General features: G+C 38.5%; 1 protein-coding gene across 3 annotated transcripts; it reads left to right on the top strand.

The window, feature by feature from the left end:
- The first annotated feature begins 223 nt into the window (after positions 1-223).
- Positions 224-26,615, top strand: ZSCAN2 (zinc finger and SCAN domain containing 2). Of its 3 annotated transcripts, none has more exons than XM_031955701.1 (5): positions 224-401; positions 1,707-2,201; positions 16,858-16,949; positions 17,304-17,430; positions 24,802-24,875. In XM_031955701.1, exons 2-5 carry the CDS (start codon positions 1,790-1,792, stop codon positions 24,837-24,839), a joined length of 669 nt encoding a protein of 222 aa, XP_031811561.1. In that variant the 5' UTR covers positions 224-401; positions 1,707-1,789; the 3' UTR covers positions 24,840-24,875. The 3 variants fall into 3 exon arrangements, with proteins under 3 accessions (XP_031811561.1, XP_031811560.1, XP_023352244.1); XM_031955700.1 differs by lacking the exon at positions 24,802-24,875 and adding an exon at positions 25,073-26,615 and having other exon boundaries at positions 227-401; XM_023496476.2 differs by lacking the exons at positions 224-401; positions 1,707-2,201; positions 16,858-16,949 and adding an exon at positions 25,073-26,615 and having other exon boundaries at positions 17,374-17,430; positions 24,802-24,885.

Here is a 26,615-nt window from a genome sequence, read left to right as displayed (position 1 = left end):
TGCCTCGGGAAATTAACTGCTAGGCAGTGGATTCTATAAACTCTTCAATACCGGCAGTCTCATTCAAAAAATGACGAGCTTCAGCCTCAGAGCCCCGACTACAACTCCCATAATAGCTTACCGCAACGCTGGTCCATTCCCTCCCTGTCCCAGACCACCTGACGGCTGTTACTGCCAGTAGCTGGGGAGAGTTCCCAGGGCCGCCTTCGCGAAGACCAATTGCGGGAGGACATGGGCGGGCTTTTCCTGTCCATTGTTCTCGGCGCCGGAGCGTCCAGCCCGAGCTGGCCCGGGAGCTCCGCTGAGCCCGGGGGCGCGCGCCACCTCCGTGTCCGCGTCTCGGGCGCCCTTCGCGGGGAAGCGCCCTTAGTCCCCCGGCCCGCCGGGCCCCTCGAGCCACGGTGAGTCCGGAGGCGCCGGGAGCGAGGGGAGGTGTGGGGACTGCAGGAATAACGGGCCCCGCAGCTCCCCCGGGGGCGGGGGTCCTGCGGAGCCGCTGCCCACCGCGAGCCGGACCGTTCCGCTTTGCATGACTGCCCTCTGCGCCCCGCGCTGCTGATGTTTCCAAATCTTCTCTGAGCCGTTCATTAATAAGGGACTCCCCCTCCATGCAGCCTCGCTTTATGTAACTGCTCCCCCGGTGTCATAGTGGTGCTCCCGCACCTGGAGCATCGCAGCTGCCTGACCATTTCCTTAATAACCGAATGAGAGTTTGTTCCTAGTTGGGCGTCACCTGCACAAACCCCCAGGGGTCTGCGAGGTTCGCCGAAGTTTGGAGCTAAGGGGCTTGAAACGTCGGCCGCACCAATCTCCAGCCTTCCCTTCTTTTTACAGGTGGTGAAATTGAGTTAACAGGTTGAGTGGCTTATCCGCTCAATTAATGGCAGAGCCACATTGTACACTCACACCTGGTCTCTGTTCTTTCTATTACTAGCTACCTTTACCTTTTAGCAATTTTCTCTGGTGCGGGAATCTGCTTGAGGTTTTTTTCCTCTGCTCTGATTTTCCTCTTTTGGCTCCTTGATAACGCTGCATGGGTTTTGTAGAGGAGCCACGGGGCTTGGATGTTTTATCTCCTTTGGTATTGTTCCGATTCCCTTGCAAGTAAATATTATCATCCATGTATTTAAGAGGTAGAGAAATGAAGTCATAGAAGTTTGCCGGTGGTGAGCCACAGTGACAGGTCCAAGGTCACAGACTAAAGTGATAGGTGGAATAAGGACTGGGCAATTCAGCCTTGCTGTCCTTAGACTGCCAGAGAATGTGTGGTCATGGCTACTTTCCACAGGAACCATCCTTTAGCCTTGAGAGAAGAAATATGGTCTGTAGTTTGTGAAGTGGTGGTTGCGGTGCTGGGAGTTTTAAACTTGACTCCCCACAGGAAAATACATTTCAATTTAGGATCAGATCATTCTTCTCTTACTGCTGAGAGGGTACTGTTGGTTTGGTGATTATTTTGTGGCCTGATGTGAGACCCCAGTTGTTAGTGTCTTTATACCTAAGGTTTTCCTTGAATCAACTTTATATCTTGCATATTTATCTATATGTGCATATTGTCTTGAGGGGTTATTTTCACTTTTTCTTTGTATTCCTAGTGTTTAGCATAGTGCCAGATATGTAGTGTTGCATAGGTGCTTACTGATTGTGGAAATGATTTATTGTATAGCACTGCTGTTTACAGACTCATTCTGTCAAATCTCTCTTAGAAGTGACTCACCAGAGAAGATCAAAGTTTGAGCCTTCAAGTGCAAGCAACAATTAGAGGGACATCTTCCTCCAGAGTTGGACAATGGCTGGAGAAGTCCCAGGAATGACTGCCACCTTGGATTCTTTGGCTCAGGCAACAGAAGAAGAGGAGGAGGAGGAGGAGGAGGAAGAAGAGGCCTCTACAATGATACTAGATGATGAGGATTCCTCCTGGAAGCCTGGCTTAGCCCTGCAAGGGGACAGCTGTGACACTGAATCCTTCCATCAGATTAAAAGTAAAGTTGAATATCAGGAGACTGCTGAGCCCAGGGAATCTCTCAGCAGACTGAGGGAACTCTGTCAGCGCTGGTTAAGGCCAGAACTTCGTACAAAGGAGCAGATGCTAACGCTGCTGCCTTCAGAGATTCAGGCTTGGTTGAGGGAGCATCGGCCAGAGAGCAGCAAGGAGGCGGTGGCTCTGGTGGAGGACTTGACCAAAACTCTTCGGGAGAGTGGTGAGAATCAAAAATTTATTGGGAGTGGGAAAGAGGTTTCCTTAAAATTGGAAGCCAAGTAACTAGAAGGGAAAGCAGTAACTAAAATGACTTCATTGGCATCAACAGGGTGGATTGACGGCTGAACATTGAATAGTAAATTCTGAGAGAGCTCACATACTCACTAGAAAATTCAAACTCCTTTTCCTGCTTGTATCCTGCTTGAATGACAAATGAACTAGGAGAGGCAGTGGGACATAATAAAATGAACACTGTATTTGGAATCAATGGGCTGCCATTTACTGGAGGAGTAGGAGGAGGGGAGGGGGGAGAAGGATGGAAAGAGATGGATGATGTTTGTGTAAATGACAATCTCTTTTGGTCTCAGCTTCCTTCTCAAATATGAAGAGATTTGATTAGATAGTCCCTAAGGCCCTCCCAACTCTTAAGCCTCTAATCTTCAATGTTGTAATTTGATAATCAAGTTTTCTGAAGTATATATTCAGCCCCCTAGTTATTCCTAACTTACTTTGATTTTTTACTTTAAAATGGGTACCAATGAGGTTTTGTGACCCCAATAACAGGTAACACATACTTTTTAAACTGATGAAGTTCACATTTTAGAAAGGATTTGTTTCCCTAAGAAAGTAATCTATTAGTCTTTGGGCTATGAAATCCAAGGTGGCATATGTTTCTGTACCCACCTTCCCCTTTGCCCAGGCAGGAAGGAAACCCATATGGCTGGGGTTGCCTTGGAAGAGCTGATGAGCAGTACAGCTGTTGGGGAATCTTTAGGGTAGTGTTGTTGGTAACTAGACTGTAAGGATTTAGTAAGCATTTATTAATTAAAGACTTGTGTGCTGAGCACTGTGTTAAGTGCTGGGAGACATAGTAAATGAGATGGAGTTTGCCATTTAGCAAAGGAATGATTCCATTTAGAGGCAGCTAGGTATCGCAGTGGATAGAGCTTGGGCCTGGAAACAGAAGGACCTGCTTATGTTCAAATCTGGCTTTAGACAATACCTTTCTGTGTGACCCTAGGTTAGTCACTTCACCCAGTTTGCCTCAGTTTCTTCATCTGTCAAATGGGCATAATAAAGGCAGCTACGTAGAGCAGTGGATAGAACACTGGGCCTGGAGTCAGGAAGATCTGAGTTCAAATCACCTCAAATACCACTGTATGACCCTGAACAAGTCATTTAACCCAGTTTGCCTCAGTTTCCTCACTTATAAAATAAGTCAGAGAAGGAAATGGCAAACCACTACTCTAGTATGTTTGCCAAGAAAACCCCAGTTGGGATCATGGAGAATCAGACACAGCTGAAAAATAGTGACTGAACAATGATAGCATCTACCTCCCATGGTTGTTGTGAGGATCAAATGAGATCCCATTGGCAAAAAATACTTATGCGGTATCTGTCACATAGGCATTATATCAGTCCAATTCAGATAGATGTAAGGCACGATGTCATACGTAAATACAAAGAGAGGTGCAAAACAAAGTGCTTCATGAAGTCAAAGCAGGGAGGAAGGCTGGTAGTGAGCTAAGGGGGGAATCAGAGGAGCCTCTTTTATGCTAAGAAGCTTTGTGTCAGGGGCAGTTGAATGACGAAGTGGATAGAGCACCAGCTCTGGAGTCCAGAGGACCAGATTCAAATCCTGCCTCAGACACTTCCTAACTGTATGACCCTGATAAGTCACTTAAACTCATCTCCCCCTCCAAAAGAAGAAGCTTTGTGTTCATTGCTATGGGAGATACAGATGGAGTCAGATCAGAAGGTATGGGTACTGCCCTTCATAAGCTTTGGGTTAGATAGGGAAAGAAAAATGCCAACAATGAAACAGAATAATTAAGGGCCTAGCTGTGTGATAATGGTGGGACTATAGTTCAAAGAACAGAATTTTAATGTGAGCTCTAGTTTTTAGCGAATGTTTTATGGAAGAGGTGCTGCTTAAATTAGGCCTGAAGGGATGGTATTTGGACAGCTAGTGAGGGGAGGAGTATGCAGAATAGTGTGAGCCAAGACCAGAAAGCAGGAGCAGTCATAAGTCACTTCTACCTTCTCCTTGACTGCTTGATCCGGTTTTTATTTGCGTTCGTATATCCAGTAGATCAAACAAAATGGCTTTATCCATAGTGGGCATTGAATAAATGCTTGTGGGTTGCATCAGAGCAGATTGGTGAGGACAGAGAAGTTACCAGTCTGATTGGAGTATGACATGTATGTTATCTGTAAAATGAGAGAACTAGGATGAGATGCCAAATAAAGTCTTTTCTAGCTTAGGAAATCTGTGATTAAAAAAAAAAAAAAAAGTAGTAGGAACTATGGCTAGGGAAAAGCAGGACCAAATTCTTATGTTGTCTTGCAAAACCACACAGACGAGTTTTACAGGGAGCCATTACTAGAGGCTTGTTTTTGTTTTTTAACCAAAGAAAATTACTTTGGAAACTGCATACAGGAAGGATTTCATTTGTGGAGGAGAGTATAAGGTGTGAAGGGGTAGCGTCTAGGGGGATGGTAGAAGTAGGGAGAGAGAAAAATGTATAAAGCTGAAACATATTAAAGAAAATAATGACATGATGTGGTGACAAATTAAAGGCATGGGGGAGAGAGTCAAGGGTGATCTTCCAGGTTTCTAGTATGGGAATGTCAGAGAATTAGTTTGATTATAAAGATGAGTTCAATTATAAATAGGTTGAATTTGAATTCACAGCAAGAGGTTCTCTAAATAGCTGGAAAATCTCAAAATGAAGTCAAAATGAGAAGATAGAGGCTAATCTCTAAAGCTATGTGAGAACCTGAGAAAATCCATGTATTTGAGTCCATATGACCTTTTTTATATATGAGAAACAGCTGTTTATACACCTGAAAAACAAGAGCACTCAGTTTATACACGTGTAGGAGAAAGTAGAGAAGCAGCTATTCTTTGGACTCAGTATGCTCCTTGAGATCCTGACCCCTAGGGAAGAAAAAGAAAAGGAGTCAGGGATTCCTCCTCATTTTCCCTCTCTGTTTGTTTCTGCCTGGCTTCCACATTTATCCAGCTGGGTCTGGGAGGGCTGTGGAGACCATTAATTCTTCTTCCTTGATGGGGAGGAGCAGTTGTGTAACATGTTTTACTGAACCCTGAGACCTTCTATTCCCTGGGTTCAGTGAAACATTAGGATGAAAAGGCAAAAGGCTGGAGCAAGGAGGGGAATGGGTTGAGATCTTTCACATGAAAACTGAGCGATCCAGGCCCAGGAGATTTTTGGGTGTGCTCCCTCAACATCTTTGGCATCATTCGTTAAGCAGGAATATTTCACTTCCTTTTCAAGGTTTTTCAAAATTTGTAACTGCAGCTGAGCTTATTTCCCAAGGGTTTCTTGCTACTTTTATTTTTTCTGTAAAGGTCAAAAGGGGGAAAAAAAGACATTTAAAAAAATAAGAGAGTGCTTATTCTCCCTGGTATAATAGGAACAGGGCCTTCTTTTTTCATCTTTTTCCCAATGATCTGCCAGATTTGCCTCCTCCTTTAGTCTCATTTGTAGTTCCCTTTCAGACTTCCCTCCCTCCTCAAGCTCCTAGTGGCTGAAAAAATGGGAGAGTACCAGACTGATCCCAGAGGGAAGCAGTTCAAGGAGAAAGACGTGGGTGTGGATTTGTGAAAGCTGAAGGGAGTAGGGATGGGGAGGACAGCCACCCTTTTTGCAGGTCCTAAGTTCTGCCTTTTCTGTGCTGGGTATATTTCTTGCTCGGGAATCAGAAGACTTCAAATCTTGCCCCAGACTCAAAAGCCTGTGTGACCATGAGCAAATCATGTAACTTCCCAGGACTACAATTTCCTCATCTATAAAATGAGATGATTAGCTTAAATGGCCTCTTGGATCTATTCTGACTAGATGATCTATCTCCAGACAGGTTTCATATCATAAGTTTCGCATGCAACTATCAGTTTTCTGTTTATTTCTTGATTCCCCTGACTCTTCATCAGGAAAAATTAAAAATCACTTTAATTCACGACAAAGCAGTTCCCAAAAATTGAGCTATCTCTGATATTAGAGAGAATAAATGCAACTTGAGTCATTTTGACTCTTTCTTTTATCTTCAGGCAGCTAGATGGCACAGTGGATAGAGCAGTGGATCAGGAGTGAGGAAATTGAGTTCAAATCTGGTCTCAGATGCTATGTGATCCTGAGCAAGCCATTTGACTTGTTCAAGGTTTTTTATACTTTAAAATGGAGTAATAATAGCACCTACTTCCCAGAATTGTTGTGAGGATATCACTCTTTGCCTCAGTTTCCTCAACTGTAAAATGGGAATAATAATAGCACCAAATAGCATAATAATCTTGAAGATCATTGTGAGGATCAAATGGGATATCAAATGGGATACTTAGCACAATCTGGTATATAGTGAGCACTTAATAAGTGCTTGCCTCCCTTTTTTTCTTCAGAATCCCGTACTTCCAGTCTAATCAGTTCCCAAGTCCTGTTTCCTTCTTTCCTTTCTTTCTCAGTGTTGCTTCTTTTTCTTTTATACCATTTCAACTTCTACCAGTTGTTCAGGTCCTCATTTCTTATTTTCTAGACTATTTCAATAGTCTTCTATCTGGCCAATCAACAATACCTACTAAATCAAGGCATTATGCTAGGACTTGGGATGACAAATATTTAGAGAATGAAACAGTCAAAATGTAGAGATTACATTTTATTGAGAGAGACTATATATATGTGTCTATACAGAATAAATGATATCTAGCATTTATATAATGTGTCTATACAGAATAAATGACATCTAGCATTTATATAGGGTATTAAGGTTTTCAAACCTGCTCTATAGGTTGTCTTTTTTTTTTTTTTATCTAAACAGCAACACTGCGAAGTTGGTGTTATTATCTTCCCCATCATACTGATGAAGAAACTGAGGCAGACAGAAGTGAAGTGATTTTCCCAGGAAAATCACTGTGAGAAGAATGGATTGGAAGGGGGAAAGAATTGAAGCAAGGAGACCAGTTAGGAGACTATAGCAATAGCTAAGTCAGAGGTCTTGAGTGCTTGAAATCTGGTGATCAAAACAGAAGAATGACTTAAATTCAAGAATTGATGTGGTTGTGGAAATGGCAAGACTTGGTAATTTGTTGGATGTGTGGGGTGGGTAGAAAAATTTCTGCCTTCGACGAAAATGAGTAAGTTTAGAAGATGGAACTCCATCCATACTACTATATACTTAAATCTTCCCCAGGTATAGCTTTGTTACTTCTATTTTGAAAACCTTCATGGTTCTCCCTGTCCCCGCTTTGATTTCATACATTGTCATAGCAAAACTGAACTGTTTGCTCTTCCCCTAACATGCTCTGTAATCTGTGTCTTTGCTTGATATTTTTTTCCCTAAGCTCTTTCTGTTGAAATCTTGCCATTCTTGAAGGCCCACTTCAGATGCCTCCTCCATGAAGCCTTCCCCATTTCTGTCCCTCACAGCATAGTCATCCCACCCCCAGCAACTGGACTTTGGTGGCAAAAGCCTTTGCTGGGGAACCAAAGAACCACATTTCAGCTGTCAGCTCTTGGTCAATAGACTGGACTTCTCTGTCTCCTTGTCCATAAAAATAAGAGACTGGACTAGTGCTCCTGTAATTGAGCTTGGCCTACTCCAAGTTTCCCTGCACTTTGTACCTCTCTCTTATTTGCTTTAACAAGTTTTATCTCCCTTACTGGACTTAAAAGTCCTTGAGATCTGTGATTATTTTATCTATTTGTACTCAGTAGGCATTAATAACTATCCATTGATCAGATTAATGAAGTAATGAATGAGCTTTTCTGTATGGTTTCCAGAAGAAAGCAAGCTGATAGTTGCTTACTTATTTAGCCAGGCTGAGAAGGTTTATTGACCTTTTTGCTCTGATATAGGCAAACTGGCTACTTAAAAGCCTATTTTTTTTTTCCACCAGAAGGATGGCAGGGTCAGACCTAGAAATATAGCTGGAATAAGCACAGTCTAGGTGACTTTTGAATTGAGGAAAGTAGTGGGGAAAATGTGTAACAGGCCTGGGGAAATAATAAATTTGGGCTAACTCCCAGCTCAGCTAATTCAGTCTGAAGTTTGTACTTAGGTATTTGTATTTTTGTTTAATTTATGTGCCATACTGGATTGTTATGTTTGGTACCTTTAATGGATCCATAATTTTACTCCCTCCACAAACACAAGTCATAATACTTCCCTGCCTCATCATCCAGCTTTAGTTTCATGCTTAGCACGCAAAATGAATCATTCAGTACTTCTGTTGCTTTACTTATATAGAGAAAACACAACTGAGAATGGAAGCATGTGTTATTCCTTCTTCTCATAGTTAGCCAATACTTGTCTGTTAGGCCTATAGGTTTTTAACTTATTGTGCTTAATTTAAGTACAATTGAATATAAATATACTGTTTTATTTAGGAAATAATTCTCCTTGTAGTGGAACTGACTTTGTACCTTTTAAGAATATTAACTTACAAGCAAATATTATAGTCCCAATAACTGGATGTTTACCTATATGTATTGTGAAATTCACTCTTTTGCAAGGAATTGTGTACTTATACTGATGGTATATTGAATTACAGTGTTCAAAGTAAACAAAAGGATACCACTTAGAGGAAAAACTGGGGAAAGTTTGTGCAAAGCTAGGGGCACATGGCCTTGATTGAAGAAATTTTGCTCTGTTTCTTTTCTCAGTTGGTGACTGTGAAAGCCACAAAAAGACAAGGAACCTTGCTTGAGTAGTCTTCTGTCTGAATTGAGGCTGTCTTTTGGGTATAAACACCATTTCATCACAAGAGGTTGCTTATGCTTCTAAAATAATTTAGGATTCAGGATTCTTTAATGTTATGTTTAGCTGTTGTAATGAAGTTATTTTTATTTTAAAATGAATAAAAATAGGAAGTTAGTCTCTTAGTTAACCATGCCCTTCACTGAAACAAGACCACTGAACATCTTGAGGCTTACTTTAATTACCTATGAAGTGCTTCTGGGCAGTGGGAGAGCAAATCAGTAGTCTTTTGTGTCTCAAACTTGCAAACTTTAAAATAAAGTGGCAATAGTGCATTCTTCTAGCTTCAACCTGAAACTGGTTCCCCTTCTTGAAAACACTGTTTTTACCATGTCAAACTTCTATTGTTATTGTTGTTGTTTTTGAGTAGTTTTTTAATTATGTCTGACTCTTCATGACCCCATTTGAAGTTTTCTTGGCAAAGACACATTTTTTTCTCCAGCTCATTTTACAGATGAAAAAAACCAAGGTAAACAGAGTTAAGTGCTTGGGATATTGAAGTTAAGTGGCTTAATTTGATTCACACAGAGATGTCAGATTTGAACCTGGGGCTTCCTAACTGAGAAGAGGGAGGGAATGTCTCCATCCACTCTGTCACACAGCTTTAGTAAACAAAACATTTTGGTCACTTCAGGGGGTGGGGAGCCATTTAAAAGTAGCAGCATTCAAATCTTTCTCTCTGTAATAGAGCTGTTTAGAGATTCAAATGTTCCTTCCCACATATGTATTGTCCCAGAGCTAATACATATGCTTTCTCCTGGATTGGAGATGAACCTAAGTTCCTAAAGTCCCTGCTTGCTGAACACAAGTTCTGGCAAGTTCTACTATGCTGATAAAACTTTTTCTGTCCACCTAAATCTAAAGAAACATCAGTAGATTGACTACTTAGTAATGAATTCTTTGGACATAGTAATAATCCAAGGAAAAATGAAAAATGGCCCGCAGTCTTCTGCATCTCCCTTTTGGCTTCCATGGTGACAGTAATGGAGTAGCAGAGAAGGGAACAGAGAATACTGGGAAATATTTAAATGACCAATTTATTGGTCATACCATTGGAACATTGGACATACCATTGGAAGAACTGAACTGTGTCAATATTGCATTTTTTTTGATTAAGCAATAAGACGAAGTTACAACTAAATGGAAGGATGGCTCAGAGGAGAGGAAAAGGAATTATGAGATATCCTGTAGCCAAAGGCAATAATAAATGTCATTTTAATGGGATACTGGGTCATCTCATTTTGAAGTGTTCATAATGAGTGTCAGCTAATGGAAAATTATAATGACATTTGCAACTAGTACACCAGTCTCTATTAGAGAGGATTAAGAAGACAAATTTCATAAAGAATTTTACAAGATCCTCCAAACTCAGTCATTCATACTTTGATACGTAGTGACTTCAGTACAGGGATGATCATAAGAGATAATGACAAAAGTATGTCAGAATATCTGGTTCAGGTTTAATAAATGAAGTTAAAGAGTTTTTAGACTTCTCAAAAGTCTTTATGTTGTGAATACTTTCCTCAAAAAGAGTCAGGCAACACTGGACATGATGAGCACCAAAACAACGCTTTTCTGGATCATGTCCAGAAAAGGGTACCAGTATGATTAGAAAACTGGAGAACATGTCCTGGAAGAATCAGCTAAAGAAATTGAGAATGTTTGGCCTGGAGAAGATAAGTTTTAAAAAGGGAAATGATAGTTGTTTTCAGGTTGTAGAAAGAAGTGTGTGGAAGAGGATTGTTCTGTTTAGCATGGGAAGTAAGAACTGGAGTTGTGGTTGACAGTTACAGAAGGATAGATTTGGCCTTGACATAAGGAAAAACTTAAGAGGATTTTTAAAAAAATGATTAGAAGATACAGGTGATAATTAGAGTGGAATATGCCGACTTGGAAGGAGATGGGTTTCCTTCTTGCTGAAGATTCTCAAAGGCTGGATAACCACCTGTTGAGGACATTGTTGGAGGTACTCTTGGGCACAGATTGGGCACAGACTACGTGGACCTTTCAGCTTTGATATAAACATATCATAAAACTCCTTCCACATCTGCCTTCTACTCAGGCCTGCTTCTGTCCTCTGATACTGCCAACGTCTCAGTGCAGGCTCTCATCACCTCATCACTAGACTATTTCAGTAGCCTGTTGATCTCCCTGTCTCATGTCTTGCCACTCCGGTCCATTCTCCACAAAACTATCAATGTTACCTTCCTAAAGTACAAATCTGACCACATCTCCTATTGAATAAACTTCAAGGGCCCCTTATAACCTACAGAACAAATATAAAATCTTCCTTTGGGTTCTTAACCTGGCACTTTCCTGTCTTTATAGTTTTTTACACTTGACTTCCCTCTATTGATACTAGGCTCCTTCCCATGGCTTGCATGAACTATACCATTGCCTAACAATGGAAAATATCTAGAATGCTCATTCTTCTACTGCTTGGTTCCCATGGCTTCAAGTCTCAGCTAAAATCCCTCCTTTTATAAGAACCCTTTCCTGATTTTCCTCAAGATTAATGCCATCTTTCTGATAGCATCTCTCTCTCTCTCTCTCTCTCTCTCTCTCTCTCTCTCTCTCTCTCTCCCCCCCCCCACATGTACTTGTGCACGCATGCACACACACACAAACCCCTTGTTTATACATAGTTGTTTGCATGTTGTTTCCCCCTTTAAGATTGTGAGCTAGCTCCTTGAGAGTATTGTGTGAGTGGAATGGGGATAAAATGAAGAATTTCCAGCTGTGTGGAGTGGAGTAGAGATAAAGTGAAGAACTTCAAGGACGTTTAACTTCCTCTTCTGTATTTTTAGTTTCTCTAGGTCTCTGTGACCTGCACAAGTATGTTGAGTAGTAGCCAATATGTATTTAGATTTTAGACATATGTATTTAACCTTGAATATGACATTTATCACTGTTCAAGTTATCAATGTTTGGACAGTTAGTTGCCTGATGTATGGTTCCTCCCAGAACTAGGGAATCTGCTGTTTTTGGCACAAATAACATCTAATTGGGGGGGGGGGGCACCTATCTCTTAATGTTTTCCAACTCATGATGTAATCCTTTGTAACTAAAACCTATAAAAACTCTATATCTTATTCCTTTCTTTAGCCCTTCTACTGTGTGCTCTCTTTCTTTCCCTCCTCACGGTGGAACTGCTCATTCTCATGAGAATTTATTAAATAACTTTTCTGCTATTTACTTCAAGAGGTCTCTGAGTAGTCATTTTTGGATAGGATTTTCTATCCCTCACAGTATGGACTATCTTTGCCTTTTTCTGTATCCCTAGACCTTAGAGCTGGGTACATAATAGGTATTTAATAAATGTTTCTTGACTTGACTTCTTCAATACCTCTCCCAGATATCTGTACTGAACTTCATGGCCTGGCCTTTCCACTGCATGTCCTAGTCTGAACAATAATCCCATTAGTTTTGATTCTTAAGTTTGGTTTCTTTTGAGCAGTTATGGAAAAAGAGAGATGGATGAGATGGTCTTTAAAGTATCATCCAACTCTAAATCAGAGATCCTCTCATCTCTTGGAAGACACTTGAATGCTTAAAACAAATGACATAATATTATTTATAAACAGAAACACATGGATAACCTTCAATAATCCAGTCTAGCCTTACTACTCCTCCAAGCAAGTCATTAAACTTGTATCTGCCTTAGTGTTTTCAACTGTAAAATGGAGATAATTGCACCTACCTCCCAGGGTTGTTATAGGGTCTCAAATGAAATATCTGTAAGGCATTTAGCATGGTGCCTGGCACATAGTTGATGCTTAATAAATACTTGTTTCCTTCCTTCCTTGGGAATCCCTCTTCTATTTGGACCTTGTGCAGGACATTCGGCACGACAGAAATGAACATCTTTAGTGAGCTTAGTTGTCCCTGTTTTATTAAAGTTTCATTTCATGTTGATAATCAGAGGATCACTGTCTTTGTGGATGCACTTATTAAGGAATCTTGTATTAAGATCTTAATATGTGATTGAGAGACTTCTTGTTGGAGGAAGAGTCTTGAAGGCTACACTTTGCTATGCCAAATCAGAGGTTTTGTTTTTGTAATCAGAGTGGGATTTCATTTTCTCTGAAACTTTCAGTTATCTGTGTGATTATATAGATATGATCTATTACAGAAAACTTAGACATCTAATTCCATCTCATATTTCATCAAGGATAATCTTCATTTTGTGTGTAGATCATTTTTATAGCAATTTTATAAAAATGGAAGAGAAGGCATATGGGCATGTAGTTACTAAAGTCCTAACTATCATTTTTTATAGAGATTAACATTGTGATTTTTCCAATTCCTTTTATGTTTCTTATGCCTTGAGAGATATTCTGTAATATTTTCAAGTTTGTCTTACCTCTGGCTTGGATATCCTTATGTGAATTTGATGTGGTCCAGCTGCTCTTTTGAATTTCATCTTTCTTTGAAGAGAATTACTGAAATGCTGACAAATCTGTTTCATTTTCTACCATCCTGCCCTTTTCATCAGTGCTCTTGGGATACAATTTGTAGGGTCTCATATTAAGATATTTACTTCTACAGTTTATGTTATGTTAAGAGGTAATACTGCTTATAATCTTCTGCATTCTCCTGCTCCTCCTACAGTGTTTTACAAATGAATTTGTATTATTGAGTGATACTAAACTTGGCTGCTATCTCTATCTGGCAAGGAAATCAAGGGTATGCTAGCTAAGGCAACTATGGCTTCCGCATTGTAGTGATTGCTTTATAGAGGTTAAACTTTTGCAAGAAATTGTAAAAGTCAAGGTTAAACTAGGCCTTTTCCCATCTCTCCTTTTTGGGGAACTCATTTAAATAGGTCAGGTCAAAATTGCTGAAAGATTTTATGGTATTATTTGATTTAGGATTGATTCTTTTTCTAACTGGTTAATAACTAATTGAGCATTCAGTTGATTCTGATATAACTACCATAACAGTAACTAGAAGCAATTAGATGGCACAGTGGATAAAGTGCTAGGTCTGGAGTCAAGAAGATCCAAGTTCAAATCCCACCTCTGACCACTTAATCAGCTATGTGACCTTGAACAAGAAACCTCCCCTTGTCTCTGTGTCCTCAACTATAAAATGGAGAAAATAATAGGATCTATCTCCTGAGATATTAGATAAAATATTTTTATCAACTATTGCTAACTTTACTGAGAACTGTTTCACTTAAATGAATGATTTAGTCAGAAGCCAGACTGCTGGGAGTTAAAAAGTGAAAAGGAAGTGGAGACACCAAGTTGTAGAAGATCTTAAGGAGTTCAGCCACCAAAGGGAGGAGAGAGATAGGTTTACAGCTACTAGGGATAAGCAGATCAAGTGATGATTTTTTGAGCAAGAGGAAGACATAGACATATTTGGAGGCAATAAGAAAGTGGCTAGTAAACATGAAGAGATTGAAGATAAAGGAGAGCATGGGGCTGATAAAAGAAGCTTCTTCCTGGAGAAGATGTTAAGGAATGGGATTATTTATAGATATAAAGGGGTTTGGCTTAACAAGGAGAAAAGACCTCTTCATGTGAGCCAGAAGAGAAGGCAACCAAGTGATGTAAGCTAAGGAGGGGAAGAAAAAGGGAGTTCTTAGCAAATGACCTAAATTTTTTCAGTGAAATATAAGACAAGGTTTTCAGCTAATAGAGTGGAAGGAAAGAGAATCCAGAGGAGGCTTGAGGGATGGGAAAGTTTTGGAAAACTACTGTGGTGAATGGGATAATGAATTGAGTAGGAATATGTAGGATTGCTTTGCTGCAGTGAATACTCAGTTGAGATATGTAACATATTTGTGGTGAACACAATCAGTAGTTTCCTAGGGCTATGTAGGATTGTTTTGCTGCAGTGAATATCAGTTGAGAATATGTAACAAATTTGTAGTGAACCCAGTCAGTAGTTTCCTGATCTTCTCCAGCGTCATTCAGCAGTATGTGAAGAGGAGAGGCCCACAGATGGTGGGAGTCATCTAAGACTATAGAGCTTGACAGGACAAGATTGGTAAAAGGCTAAGAGGGAAAGGGTTTCTTTTAAGAGAATAATTGAGTACATAATTGAGCAAAAAGGCAAGCAGGCTATCTGGAGTGTGAAATTGTGCAGTACTTTTAACAATTCTTAGGCAACCCTTAATTTTAGACTTAAAAAAAAATACAAACATTCTCTATGATATTGTATGATTTGGAATCTTAGAACATTATTTTGTTTCTTTTCTTTTTTTTTTCTTTTTTTCTTTTTTTTCTTTTTTCTTTTTTTGCTGAGGTAATTGGGGTTAAGTGACTTGCCCTAGATCAGACAGTTAGGAAGTGTTAAGTGTCTGAGACCAAATTTGAACTCAGGTTCTCCTGACTTCAGGCTGGTGCTCTATCCCCATTATTTTGTTTCTAAAGAGTCAAAGTTCTAGGTGAATTTCATTTGTAAAACAAATGGTCAAAAGCTACCTATCCCCTTCTTACACTTTCTCCAAGGAGGTACTTGATGTCCATCCCAATTATTTTTACAAAATTCTTACACAGGTAGGAAAATAGGCAAAGGAGTCTGTAGTTATTGCTATTTTCTTGATTGACTTTGTTTTCCCACATCTTTGGTGTATTCCCTCATTTATGTTCCCTTAAACACAACCCTTCTGTGTAACTTTGATCATTCCTAGCAGTCTTTCCTATTTTTGATTTCTGCACTGTTTCCATATCCTTGGATAGCATACTATGTATTGTGATGGTAGAATTTGTACATCATGGTTCCATTCTTGATGGTGAAAAGTTTATTTTTATGCTTTTTCATCTATTTGCTATCCTAGTTACATCCTTAAATGTTCTTGGGATAACTTTGGCAAAGGAGAACAGGAGCTTATTGGCCAAAATCTTCTCATAACGGCAGTTGTTTTACATTGTTGAATTTTTTTTTTAATAGTTCTAATCTGTGCCCTTATCTTTTCCTCTCTCCACTTTTTTTTTTTTTTTTTTTTTTTTTTGGTCTTGTGTTTTCATTTATAGAAAAAATATCAAGGTTGATATCAGTTCCTCCTGTAGCATGTTTGTTGTTCACTGGATCAGGATTTCATATAGAGACAACTAATGGCTAAGTTAATGTTTAATGGCAGTCTTAAAAAACATGCTTCGTAGTTCCCTTAGTTCCTTTTTTGAGGAACTTTGACCTCCTCACTGCAACCAGGAGAGAGGCCCACAGGACTAAGGGGTATTTGGTATTCATCACCAAATGACAGCTTATAGTATAGAGACTCTCTACTCAGGCTAATCCTTGGAAAGTTCCAATTATTGCCTGGACCATACTCGAAATTTCTCCATCGTGGTTAAAAACCTACCAGAACTTATGTTTTATAGACTAGAGAATTTAAGATTACTGATCTTTTACCACAATAAGGCACTGGAGTAAAACTCTGAATAGATATCATAGGTGCTAACTAAATATTGGCTTAAATGAACATAATTCCTTATAGCTTGTATGGAAACCATGGGATCGGGCTTAAAATTCCAAAATATAGAAGTAGAGACTAACAAATGCTAGGCCCTGATTTTATTTTGATTTCTCTTGTGCCTGAATCAAAATGGACTTTTGGAGATAAAAACTTCAGACTTATTGCTGCTGCTGCTGAAGTAGCTTTCCTGACTAGGAGGGCCCCCAAATAGGTAATCTGAAGACCCTTTCTTTCCCTAAGCAATATGGTTATTGTGACTAAAGCAGCTCCCACCTTCCCATCCTCATTAGAAATATTAGTAGCCCTTTTCTATAGTCAAAATATCTCTGTATACAACCAGTTAAATAATTTATCAATTCTTTTTAAAAAAATAATTTCTTAATTCTTAATGGGCTGTTGAGACAGGAGGAATGAAAATGGGCCTAGCCTTTAATGCCCTTACCTTCTCCTCTTTTAGCTCTCTCTATTGCACGTGTTCCAGCCTTTTCTGAGGAGGACAGTACTGAAGACCAAGTTATAGAGGATGCACTCCTTATGGCCAGGGCTCAGGTAAGTTTGGAGTCCTTCTATTCCTTTAGTATTAGTGCTGCTTACTTGTAGCTTACCCATTACCTTCTTTGATAAAGCTGCTTTTTTTCCCCCCACACTAAGATAACCCTGTCAAAACAATTTTATCTGGAAGACCTTTAAATTCCTATTCTAGGGGAAATGAGTATTTTTTCCAGCCTGCTATTCTGTTTCTCAGGCTTCTCCTTTGCCAGCATTGGAATTTCATGACTCCAGAGCATCTAACTTTTTGGAGACAGAGCAGCTTTACTTGAATATTGTTTGCAAGTTTTGATATCTTTACAGGTGGATTATTCTTGAGGCAGCAGATAATAGTAAAGGGTATTCTTGTTTCAGGGGTCGGGGACATTTAAGGATGGGGAAGTTTCTCCCTCCCAAGAGGAGCAAGAAGGTCTAGATGCTGTTTCGAAGAACCTCTGTAGTGGTGTGATGCAGGAGAATTATGGGAATGTCATGTCACATGGTAAAGATTTATTTTCTCTGCAAATATTTAATAGGTTGTTTTTTTTCAAAATGTGTCCCCATATGAAGTTTTGTCCCTATTTACAGTAAAAAATGACATCTGACATGTTCAGAGTAGCAATATTTAAAATAAGTATGTGTTGCATGTGCATTGACTGATAATCAGCCCTGGCTTCAGTTCCCCCAGGGAAGGGAAAATTACCACATTCTTGAATCAGAATTTGTTTTACATTCCTATTTTCACTTTACTAATCTGAATAAGACTGTGTTCACTGAAGGTGAAAGTCATAGCTGGATCCCTTACTATGATATTTCTTACTATACGATATGTCAAATTTTAATATGGGGGAATCAAACACCTTTCCATTTATTTTTGGATACCAGAGGAATTTAACCACAGCAAAACCTCTTGCCTAAAACCAACAAATAATAAGTCTTAACATTATAAGTCTATTGTCAGAGCTTTAATAATTTTAATTGCTCTTCTTACCTAAAAATAGGTACTGCTTATTCAGGAAGTCTGATTTTTCAAAGCTCTTGAGCTTAATCAGATCATCATCTTCCTGATCATTAAAAGTATTCATCAAAGGACATTTTGTATTAGGCACTCTGCAAAGTAGTCTAACTTTTCTAGTCATTTACGCAGATATAAGCAGACAGTTGAACACAGAGTAAACATTGTATGTAAATAAAGGGTTAAGTGCAACCCTCGTGAGTAGAAGAGGATTCTTGAAATGACATATTTAAACACAGTAGATTCCTAGTCAGAGCAAAAGGTGAAAATCAGGAAGTCAAAGATTTTAAAACTAGAAGGAATCTTAAATTATCACATCCAAGCCCTAATTTTACAGATGAGAAAACTGAGCTTCACGTTAAAAGCAAATGCCTTGCAGGATTCAGACCTACATCCTCTTTCTACTACACCAGGATCTTGGTTCCCATGTTGGGAGGATGGAAAGGCAAATTACAGATAGGAGAATAGGTCAACTATAGTAGTAAGCCAAGTAGTTCAAGAGAACTTGTGGTAGGCAAGGCGTTTAGCAGCCTATAACACAAAACAGAATGACACCCTTGATTTTTTAAAAAGATTATTTTTATACTGCACATATTTTTTAATGGCCAATCATTATACTGTCATGGTATATTCATCTTTATTTTATGATGTCAAGTTGAGACAGAGGACTTGGTTGCGAATCTCAGCTCTGCCACTTACCATGTAAACTTGGGCACACTCTTCCCTGAAGCTCTTAAGTTTTTCATTTGAAAGAACAAGATAGGACTAGACAGTAAACCAAATCCCTTTTAGCTCTAAATCCATGGTCCTATGATATTACAGAGAACCTCAAAAATTTCCAAACTTTGTAGCACACAAAAGTTTTTCCTCTGTTCTTAGTTCCAAGAGTGTGGATTTGAGGGCAATATTATGTCAATCAGCCATTGAGTATTCATTAAGCACTTATTCTTGCACGTGTGTGTGTGTGTGTGTGTGTGTGTGTGTGTATTTATCTTTGTTGTCTCTGTAGCAATAACAATAAGGAATGCACCTAAAAAAACCCAGAGATTGAGGGCCAACTGGAACTTAAAACAGATTAAAAAGTTGCCCAGATAATTGCTTAGTAACCAGTTTTTATAAAATGTAATTTTTTTGTAAGGAGATAGATAAGTTTCCTTCCTTCTCTAATGTTCCACCCTTTCAGTATAAGCAGCTAATTTTTTGATCATTATAGAAGATGTCAAAGGGGGAAAAAAAATCAAACCACTGTTGGTGAGATCAGTATTTCCTTAGAGTCATTGGGCAAGCAGATCTAGAAGAAGATAGTTAGGTCCTATGGATGGCTAAGAGTAGACAGAGAAGATTTCTACCTTCAGAGGAAGATGATGGTACTCTACCATGGAGGATTTGAGCAATACTGAGATGCATATTTAATGAAAGCCAAAGAAAAAAGTTATAGATGCCTGGCTTCTAGAAATGCTAGACACTAGTTTGTGGACTAGAGATATTAGGTTCCTAAGTTTACATTTTTATATTTTAGTCTTTTTTAGATTCAAACAGGATTAGAATTGAAATTTAACTTTATTAAGAACATTTTATACTATTTGCTACTCAGATAAATACTGACCAACAAATATGAAATAATTTAATGAAAAGATGACCCAAACAATATCTCATTGTGTAGCAGAGAGGATTGTGGCTCCTAAATCCAGTTTAGTCAGGAACCAGTAGAAAGGGTGTGTCAGCTACTAATAGCTGTTTTGTTTTGTTTTGTTTTGTTTTGTTTTGTTAATGAAGGAGAACAGCATTTTAATAGGATTCAAATTTGGCTTCTAGCCTTAATTTTGCTTTGGAGTTAATGTTTCCTTAGATTCAACTCCTTATATTTACTTTTTTTTTTTATTATAGTTTTTTATTTACAAGTTATATGCATGGGTAATTTTACAGCATTGACAATTGCCAAACCTTTTGTTCCGATTTTTCCCCTCCTTCCCCCCATCCCCTTCCCCAAGTGGCAGGTTGACCAATACATGTTAAATATGTTAAAGTCTTATATTTATTTTTGAAGAGTGCTGATTAAATACAACAGATTAACATGCACGGCCCCAAGATAATTTGCTTTCCCTCTTTTTGTTCTGGCTAGCACATTTATTAGAGTTGAATGAGTGATAGCTTACCCTCTTTGACTTTGCTCACTTCCCTTTCTACTAGACTTTAAGCAGCTCAGAAACATGACCATGTTTTGGCCTGAATTATCACAAGATATCATTTCACCTCTGAGATCTCCCAATCCAGTTCTTTCTTCTCTCTCCCATGTTCTTATCTGGATATTAGTCTCTTCCTGACTAGATTCCCTCCTCTGCCCCACATTTATTCCACTATTAGCTATTTGAGTGTTTCCCTCTCTAGGATTAAACTGTTCCCCTCTGATTTTCCACTGCTCCTGACTAATACTCAATATTTTCTCTTTACAGCTTTTTCTCTTCCTTCTCCTAAGCTTTGAGTACTACTTTAGAAAATTGTATAACTATAAAACTAGACTACCACTTGTCCTTCCTAGTTGTTTAGTAGTCTGTTTGACCTTTATATTCTCCTTGCATGTTTGTTACCATAGCTGAGGAGCTAGCCTTTTATTTCCTAACATACCTGTTCTTTCTTACCTTCATTCTTCATGGTAGACTTAGCATATAAATAAAAAGAACTCTAATTATTTACCTCACTCCAAATTTTTTCCCAGCCCTTATCAGGATTCATATATACTTCCTATGGTAGTTCTGTAATTAGTAATCTCTGTCCATACAGTTTGTTGTGCTTTTAAAAAATTTAGTACTATTTTTCACACATGCATGCACACGCACACACACACATTCTTCCATGGATCAACCTGATCCATATAACAGCCATTTTAATAGCTATTTTTAAAATTTCCATAATTTTTTAAATGTTCCCTACGTTTCTCAGAAGACCTATTCTTCTTCCTTTCTAAAGCCAAATCCTTCAGCTGTGTTCAGAATCCTATTTCTTCCTCTCCCACTTCTTCCCTCCATTCACAGTCTTCAATTGTAGTGGTGATATTTATATACCTTTTGAAAAAATCTATTATCTCATTTCTCCCCTTTTGCTACCAAATTCTTTCAGGGAGTAATTTCTACCTACTATTTTCATTTCTTCATTGACCTATTGTAATCTTGCATCCGGCTTCAATACTGTAATGAAATTTCCCCTTCTCTGATCCCAAGATTTCCTATTCAGATATACCAGCCCTTTCTCATTCATCTTGATCCCACTGCTATATAGCACTATGGACCATTTTCATTTTTAAAGATTTTTCTACTTGTTTTCTTTTCTGTTGGTAAATATGTAATCTTTTTTTGATTGTTAACAATATAATTCATCTTTCAAAGATTGATTCAGAAAGCAATAGTCACTCATAGATTTATCAAGTGAGGTAGCAAACTTGTATAAAGTTTTTCACAAAATATAATTTGGCAATACACATATCCTATTTTTTAAAAAGTCAAGATATTATTGTCCCTTCTCAATTTTTACCATTTTCAGAGGGAAAAAATGTATATTTAAGAGACAGCTCAGTTTTGTTTGGAATAAGGAGCTTCCTAGAGAATTGAGAAAAACTTGGTTTCAAGAAATTGCTTTGTGATTATTTCTGTTGTTCTTTATTCTTTGTGTAATTTTCTCTCAGATTACTTTATTTTCCATATATTATTTTAGCAAGTGATAGACAAAACTTTTGTACAAACTAATGTCTCTTAGAAGTCTTCAAAATTTGAAGACTAGACATCAGGGAAAACGGCTAGAATGGCTACTAAATATGTAATTACAGGCATTTTTCACAAAAATGGTAATTTTCCCTCTAATAAAACTTTAAACAAAAATTAATCATATTTACAGTTCAGAAGCCTACAAGCTCAGAATTGGAAGGAATTTCAGAGGCCCTTTGGTGTAGCCTGTACCTAAATAAGACTTCTTTGTAAGATACACAAATAATCATTAGGCAAAGGTTGGAGGGCCAGTTATTGTATATGTTGCAGAGGGAACTGTTATTACTTGCAGCATTTATCTTACCTTCTTCTCTCCTCCTATTTTGTCTTTACTTAATTCTTTTGCACTATACCTATGGGTGTCCACCATTTTTCAGTCCTTAGTTTTTCTTTTCTCTTACTCCCTTAGAGAACTCAACAAGAGTTATGCTTGAACTTTGAGGTCTTTGTAAAGAACTCTTAATTCATGTCTACCACTGACCTCTCCTATCCAACTTCTAGTCACGTAGTTTTGACTTCCTGTAGGATATCTCTTTCCCACTATTAGCTCAGATCTAATATATCTGGAATAAAATTCAATTCTCCTCTCCAAATCTGTCTCCCTCTCCAACTTTTCTTAGTCAATGGCGGTACCATTCTATCAGTTATATAGGCTCAGAATGTTAGAATCATTCATTTTTGACCATATCTAGTTAGTCACTAAAACACTGCTCTGAAATGTCTCTGAGATTTTTCTATTTCTTTTCTAAAATTCCTGCCACCACCCTATATTATTGAATAATTGTTCTTTTTGGTTCCAGTCTCTGTTTCCTGATGCCAAATCAAGTTTTCTTAAAGACTTTCAACACATTCCTACAGAATATTATTATCTAACATGATAAAATTACACTTAGCTCCTCAGCCTGGAATTAAAATTATTTTTGTATTTATTCTTCTCATAGTCCCCCTACTACATTAAAACCTCTTTAAAATATCTTATGCATCTCTCTGTCCCTGAAGTACCTAATAGAGTACTTAATAAATATTCAATGACTTATTGGAAATATGGTTTAGTCTTATCTATTTAACTTTATCTCCTATTGGTTTGCAGTATGAACCTTCCTATTTATTACTCCTACCTTCCCTCTAAATGTGGCTTGTCAGGTTCACAGAACAACATAAAGCAAACCTGAATTTATCTAAATACTTTATTAAGCCTGCATGGTTCCAGGTAAAAGATGTGGGGAATGCACTTGCTGTGCATGCATTCAAGTCCCACATCTCCTCTGGATACTGGACCATACTCATTAAGCCACATCTCATTTTCCTCCCATTCCCAAGATGTTCACAGACATAACTTTTCCCTTACCATTCCCCAAATGTCATTCAAGCATCTGTTCCAGATATTGGATGTCTGTTGTTTTCTACAGTATCCATATTCTTGTACCTGCCCAGTCCAAGACCCAGTGGGAGTGAGGGGTTGGTCTGCTGTCCTATCGCACCGTCAGATCATTGCCTCAGTTCATTCCCAGGTTTTTTTTTTTTTTTAATCCAGGTTCTTCCTGATTACCATGCATTCTTGGGGTCTTCCATGAGGCTCTTTTCCTGTTGTGTCTTCCCTTAGATATCTTGTATATCTTGTGTGTCACCTTCAAGGATAAAGAACCCCCATTTGTCCTTTCTGGGTCATATCCCTTTTATCCTTGAGATAGCATGCTTACAATAATACATTTTTAACATGGAGCAAGCAAGGTTATTGCACATTCCACTGAGAATCCCTCTCCCTCTAAGTTGAGCTTGGACTGGCTTCTTTTTTAGACCATATTCACCCCCAGCCCCTAGCCAACTTTATTCCCCTTAGACATAATAACATTATTTTCTTAATTTCCATACATTTCCTTCACTCTTATGGTGCTCACTTCCAACTCTATTTCTGTTACTTCTATCCCTGTCACTTATGTCCCCTCCTCCATATAACATTTACTTCTTTCAAGACCCAACTCAAATCCTATCTCTCCTAAAACCTTCCTTCACTCCTCCAGTCCATATTGAGATAGCCTTTCTTTGGATTCCCAAGACATTCATAAACTGTATCAGCATTGCACTAGATACTACAATGTCCTTTATTTAACATGATTATATTATTTTAAATATATGTGTGCTCACACATGTACTTGCATAATTTCCCCTTTTCTCTCCAACCATACTATAAGATCTAACAGGAATTGTGTCTTCTATATTCTTTGTATCTGCTATAACAGAGTTGGCAATCACTCAGTCAGATATGGTCTATAACACTCCCAAGTACAGCCTGAACCAAATTAAAATGTGATTAGGACATATTTAACAAAATAAACAAGAATGATAAAATATAAATAACATTACATTTTAAAACTAAGTCTATAAATGACCCACAGAGATTTTTATGTATGAATTAGTGGCTTCTGCTTCTATTTGAGTTGTTAATGCTATACTATTGGGCTCAGGAGACTTTATTACTTGTTGACTTTTATCATGAGTCCTCAAATGATTATGTGCTTCTGACTAGTTCTATCTAGCACTAAACTGTAACTTAAGACGCCATCAGCAAAATAAGCCCCAGGCTTTGATCTTTTTGAAGAGAACCATAATTGCAATTGAGGTTAAGGAACTACCTTCTCTATTTCTTGAACCCCAAAGAATGTTGAGGTTCTCACAGATGTAATATTTTTAAGACTGTCAGGGTTTTCTGCCCTTTGTTTACCTCATGGATATAGAAATTGAAACAAGACTTCCTTTTACCCCATCATATAATCTATGGTTATGAGACCAAAATATTTCTTGAACCTTTTTACCATGTCCGACAGATTAAATTTTTTTTTTTTTTTTTTAACCATGAACCTCGTAAGCTATGCAAATGCTTTAGGCTCCTGGTTGTGATGACTTGATCATCTCATATGTTGTTAAAATGCCAGGTAAATGATGGTGGACCCTAGATAGATGCTAAATTAAAATGTAAATATGCCTGATACTCCAGTATTGATCTTAGGATTTTATCTGTGGGACCAACAAAAGGTTTGTGTACCCTCTTTGCTTCCTGGTGATCAGATTCCCAAATTCTAAACCTGATTTCACTTTTCAGCTGAAGAAAAAATTAGAGCCATGTACCAATATTTCTAAGCTTTGGAAAAAAAAGGAAGATTCTGATACAGTCATTCCTACTCAGGTGAGATGGTTGTGAGAATAATTGGAGCTTAAAGGAAATAAAGCAGAGTTCAACTTCTTGAACTCTCAAACCTTTTTATTATCATCAGAAACTTAATTTTAGCTTTTCTTTCTTTCTTTCTTTAGTTTGCTTCCTTTTCAATGAAAGAAATTGTTTTTAAACATTTTTTTTTTCTTGGTCCTTTCAGATTTTGAGATCCAGAGTGAAAATGAAGAGAATTCAAATCAAGAAATGTTTGAAACAGTGGAAGAAAATATGTTATCAGGAAGGCCTGAAGGGGAAGGCATTCAGCATTCTGCTTGGGGAAGTGACTTTGAGAGAGACTTTGGGTTAGAAAGGCCTCAGGGAAATTCCCAAGTAGAGAAATATGGGGAAACTATTTCACAGGACAGGGAAATAGGACAATTCATAGGCCTTCAGGGTACCTATTTAGGTGAGAAGCCCTATGAATGCCCTCAGTGTGGGAAAACCTTCAGTCGAAAATCACATCTTATTACACATGAGAGGACCCATACAGGAGAGAAATACTATAAATGTGATGAATGTGGAAAAAGCTTTAGTGATGGCTCAAACTTTAGTAGACACCAAACAACTCACACTGGGGAGAAACCTTATAAATGCAGAGATTGTGGGAAAAGTTTTAGCCGGAGTGCAAACCTAATAACACACCAGAGAATCCACACAGGGGAAAAACCCTTCCAGTGTGCTGAGTGTGGGAAAAGTTTCAGCAGAAGTCCCAACCTCATTGCTCATCAGCGAACCCACACAGGAGAAAAACCATATTCATGCCTGGAGTGTGGAAAGAGCTTTGGTAACCGTTCTAGCCTTAATACACACCAGGGAATTCACACTGGAGAGAAACCCTATGAATGTAAAGAGTGTGGTGAAAGCTTTAGTTACAACTCTAACTTAATTAGGCACCAGAGAATCCACACAGGAGAGAAACCATATAAATGTACTGACTGTGGACAAAGATTCAGTCAGAGCTCAGCCCTTATTACACACCGAAGAACTCATACAGGAGAAAAGCCCTATCAGTGCAACGAATGTGGAAAAAGCTTTAGCCGGAGCTCAAATCTGGCAACACACCGAAGAACCCACATGGTGGAGAAGCCCTATAAATGTGGTGAGTGTGGGAAAAGTTTCAGCCAGAGTTCTAGTTTGATTGCCCATCAAGGAATGCACACAGGAGAGAAACCCTATGAATGTCTGACATGTGGGGAAAGCTTTAGCTGGAGTTCCAACCTTATTAAACACCAGAGAATCCACACAGGAGAGAAGCCCTATAAGTGCTCTGAGTGTGGGAAATGTTTCAGCCAGCGATCACAACTTGTGGTCCATCAGAGAACTCACACAGGAGAGAAGCCATATAAATGCCTCATGTGTGGAAAAAGCTTCAGCCGGGGATCAATCCTTGTCATGCACCAGAGAGCTCATCTAGGGGACAAACCTTATAGATGTCCCGAATGTGGGAAAGGCTTTAGTTGGAATTCTGTTCTTATCATACATCAAAGAATACACACAGGAGAAAGGCCCTACAAGTGCCCAGAATGTGGGAAAGGCTTTAGTAATAGTTCCAACTTTATTACACATCAGAGAACTCACATGAAAGAGAAGCTCTATTGATGTAGCAAGTATGGGAAAAGTTTGCTGTCAGGAAACTGATAAGAGGAAAGCCACAAGCATCCTAAAGGCAGTAGTTTTACCAAAAAAAAAAAAAAAAAAAAAAA

The sequence above is a fragment of the Sarcophilus harrisii genome, chromosome 2 (assembly GCF_902635505.1).
Source record: "Sarcophilus harrisii chromosome 2, mSarHar1.11, whole genome shotgun sequence".
Lineage (NCBI taxonomy): Eukaryota > Metazoa > Chordata > Mammalia > Dasyuromorphia > Dasyuridae > Sarcophilus > Sarcophilus harrisii.
Note: the sequence above shows the minus strand (reverse complement) of the source record. Positions and strands in the feature narration are given on the sequence as shown.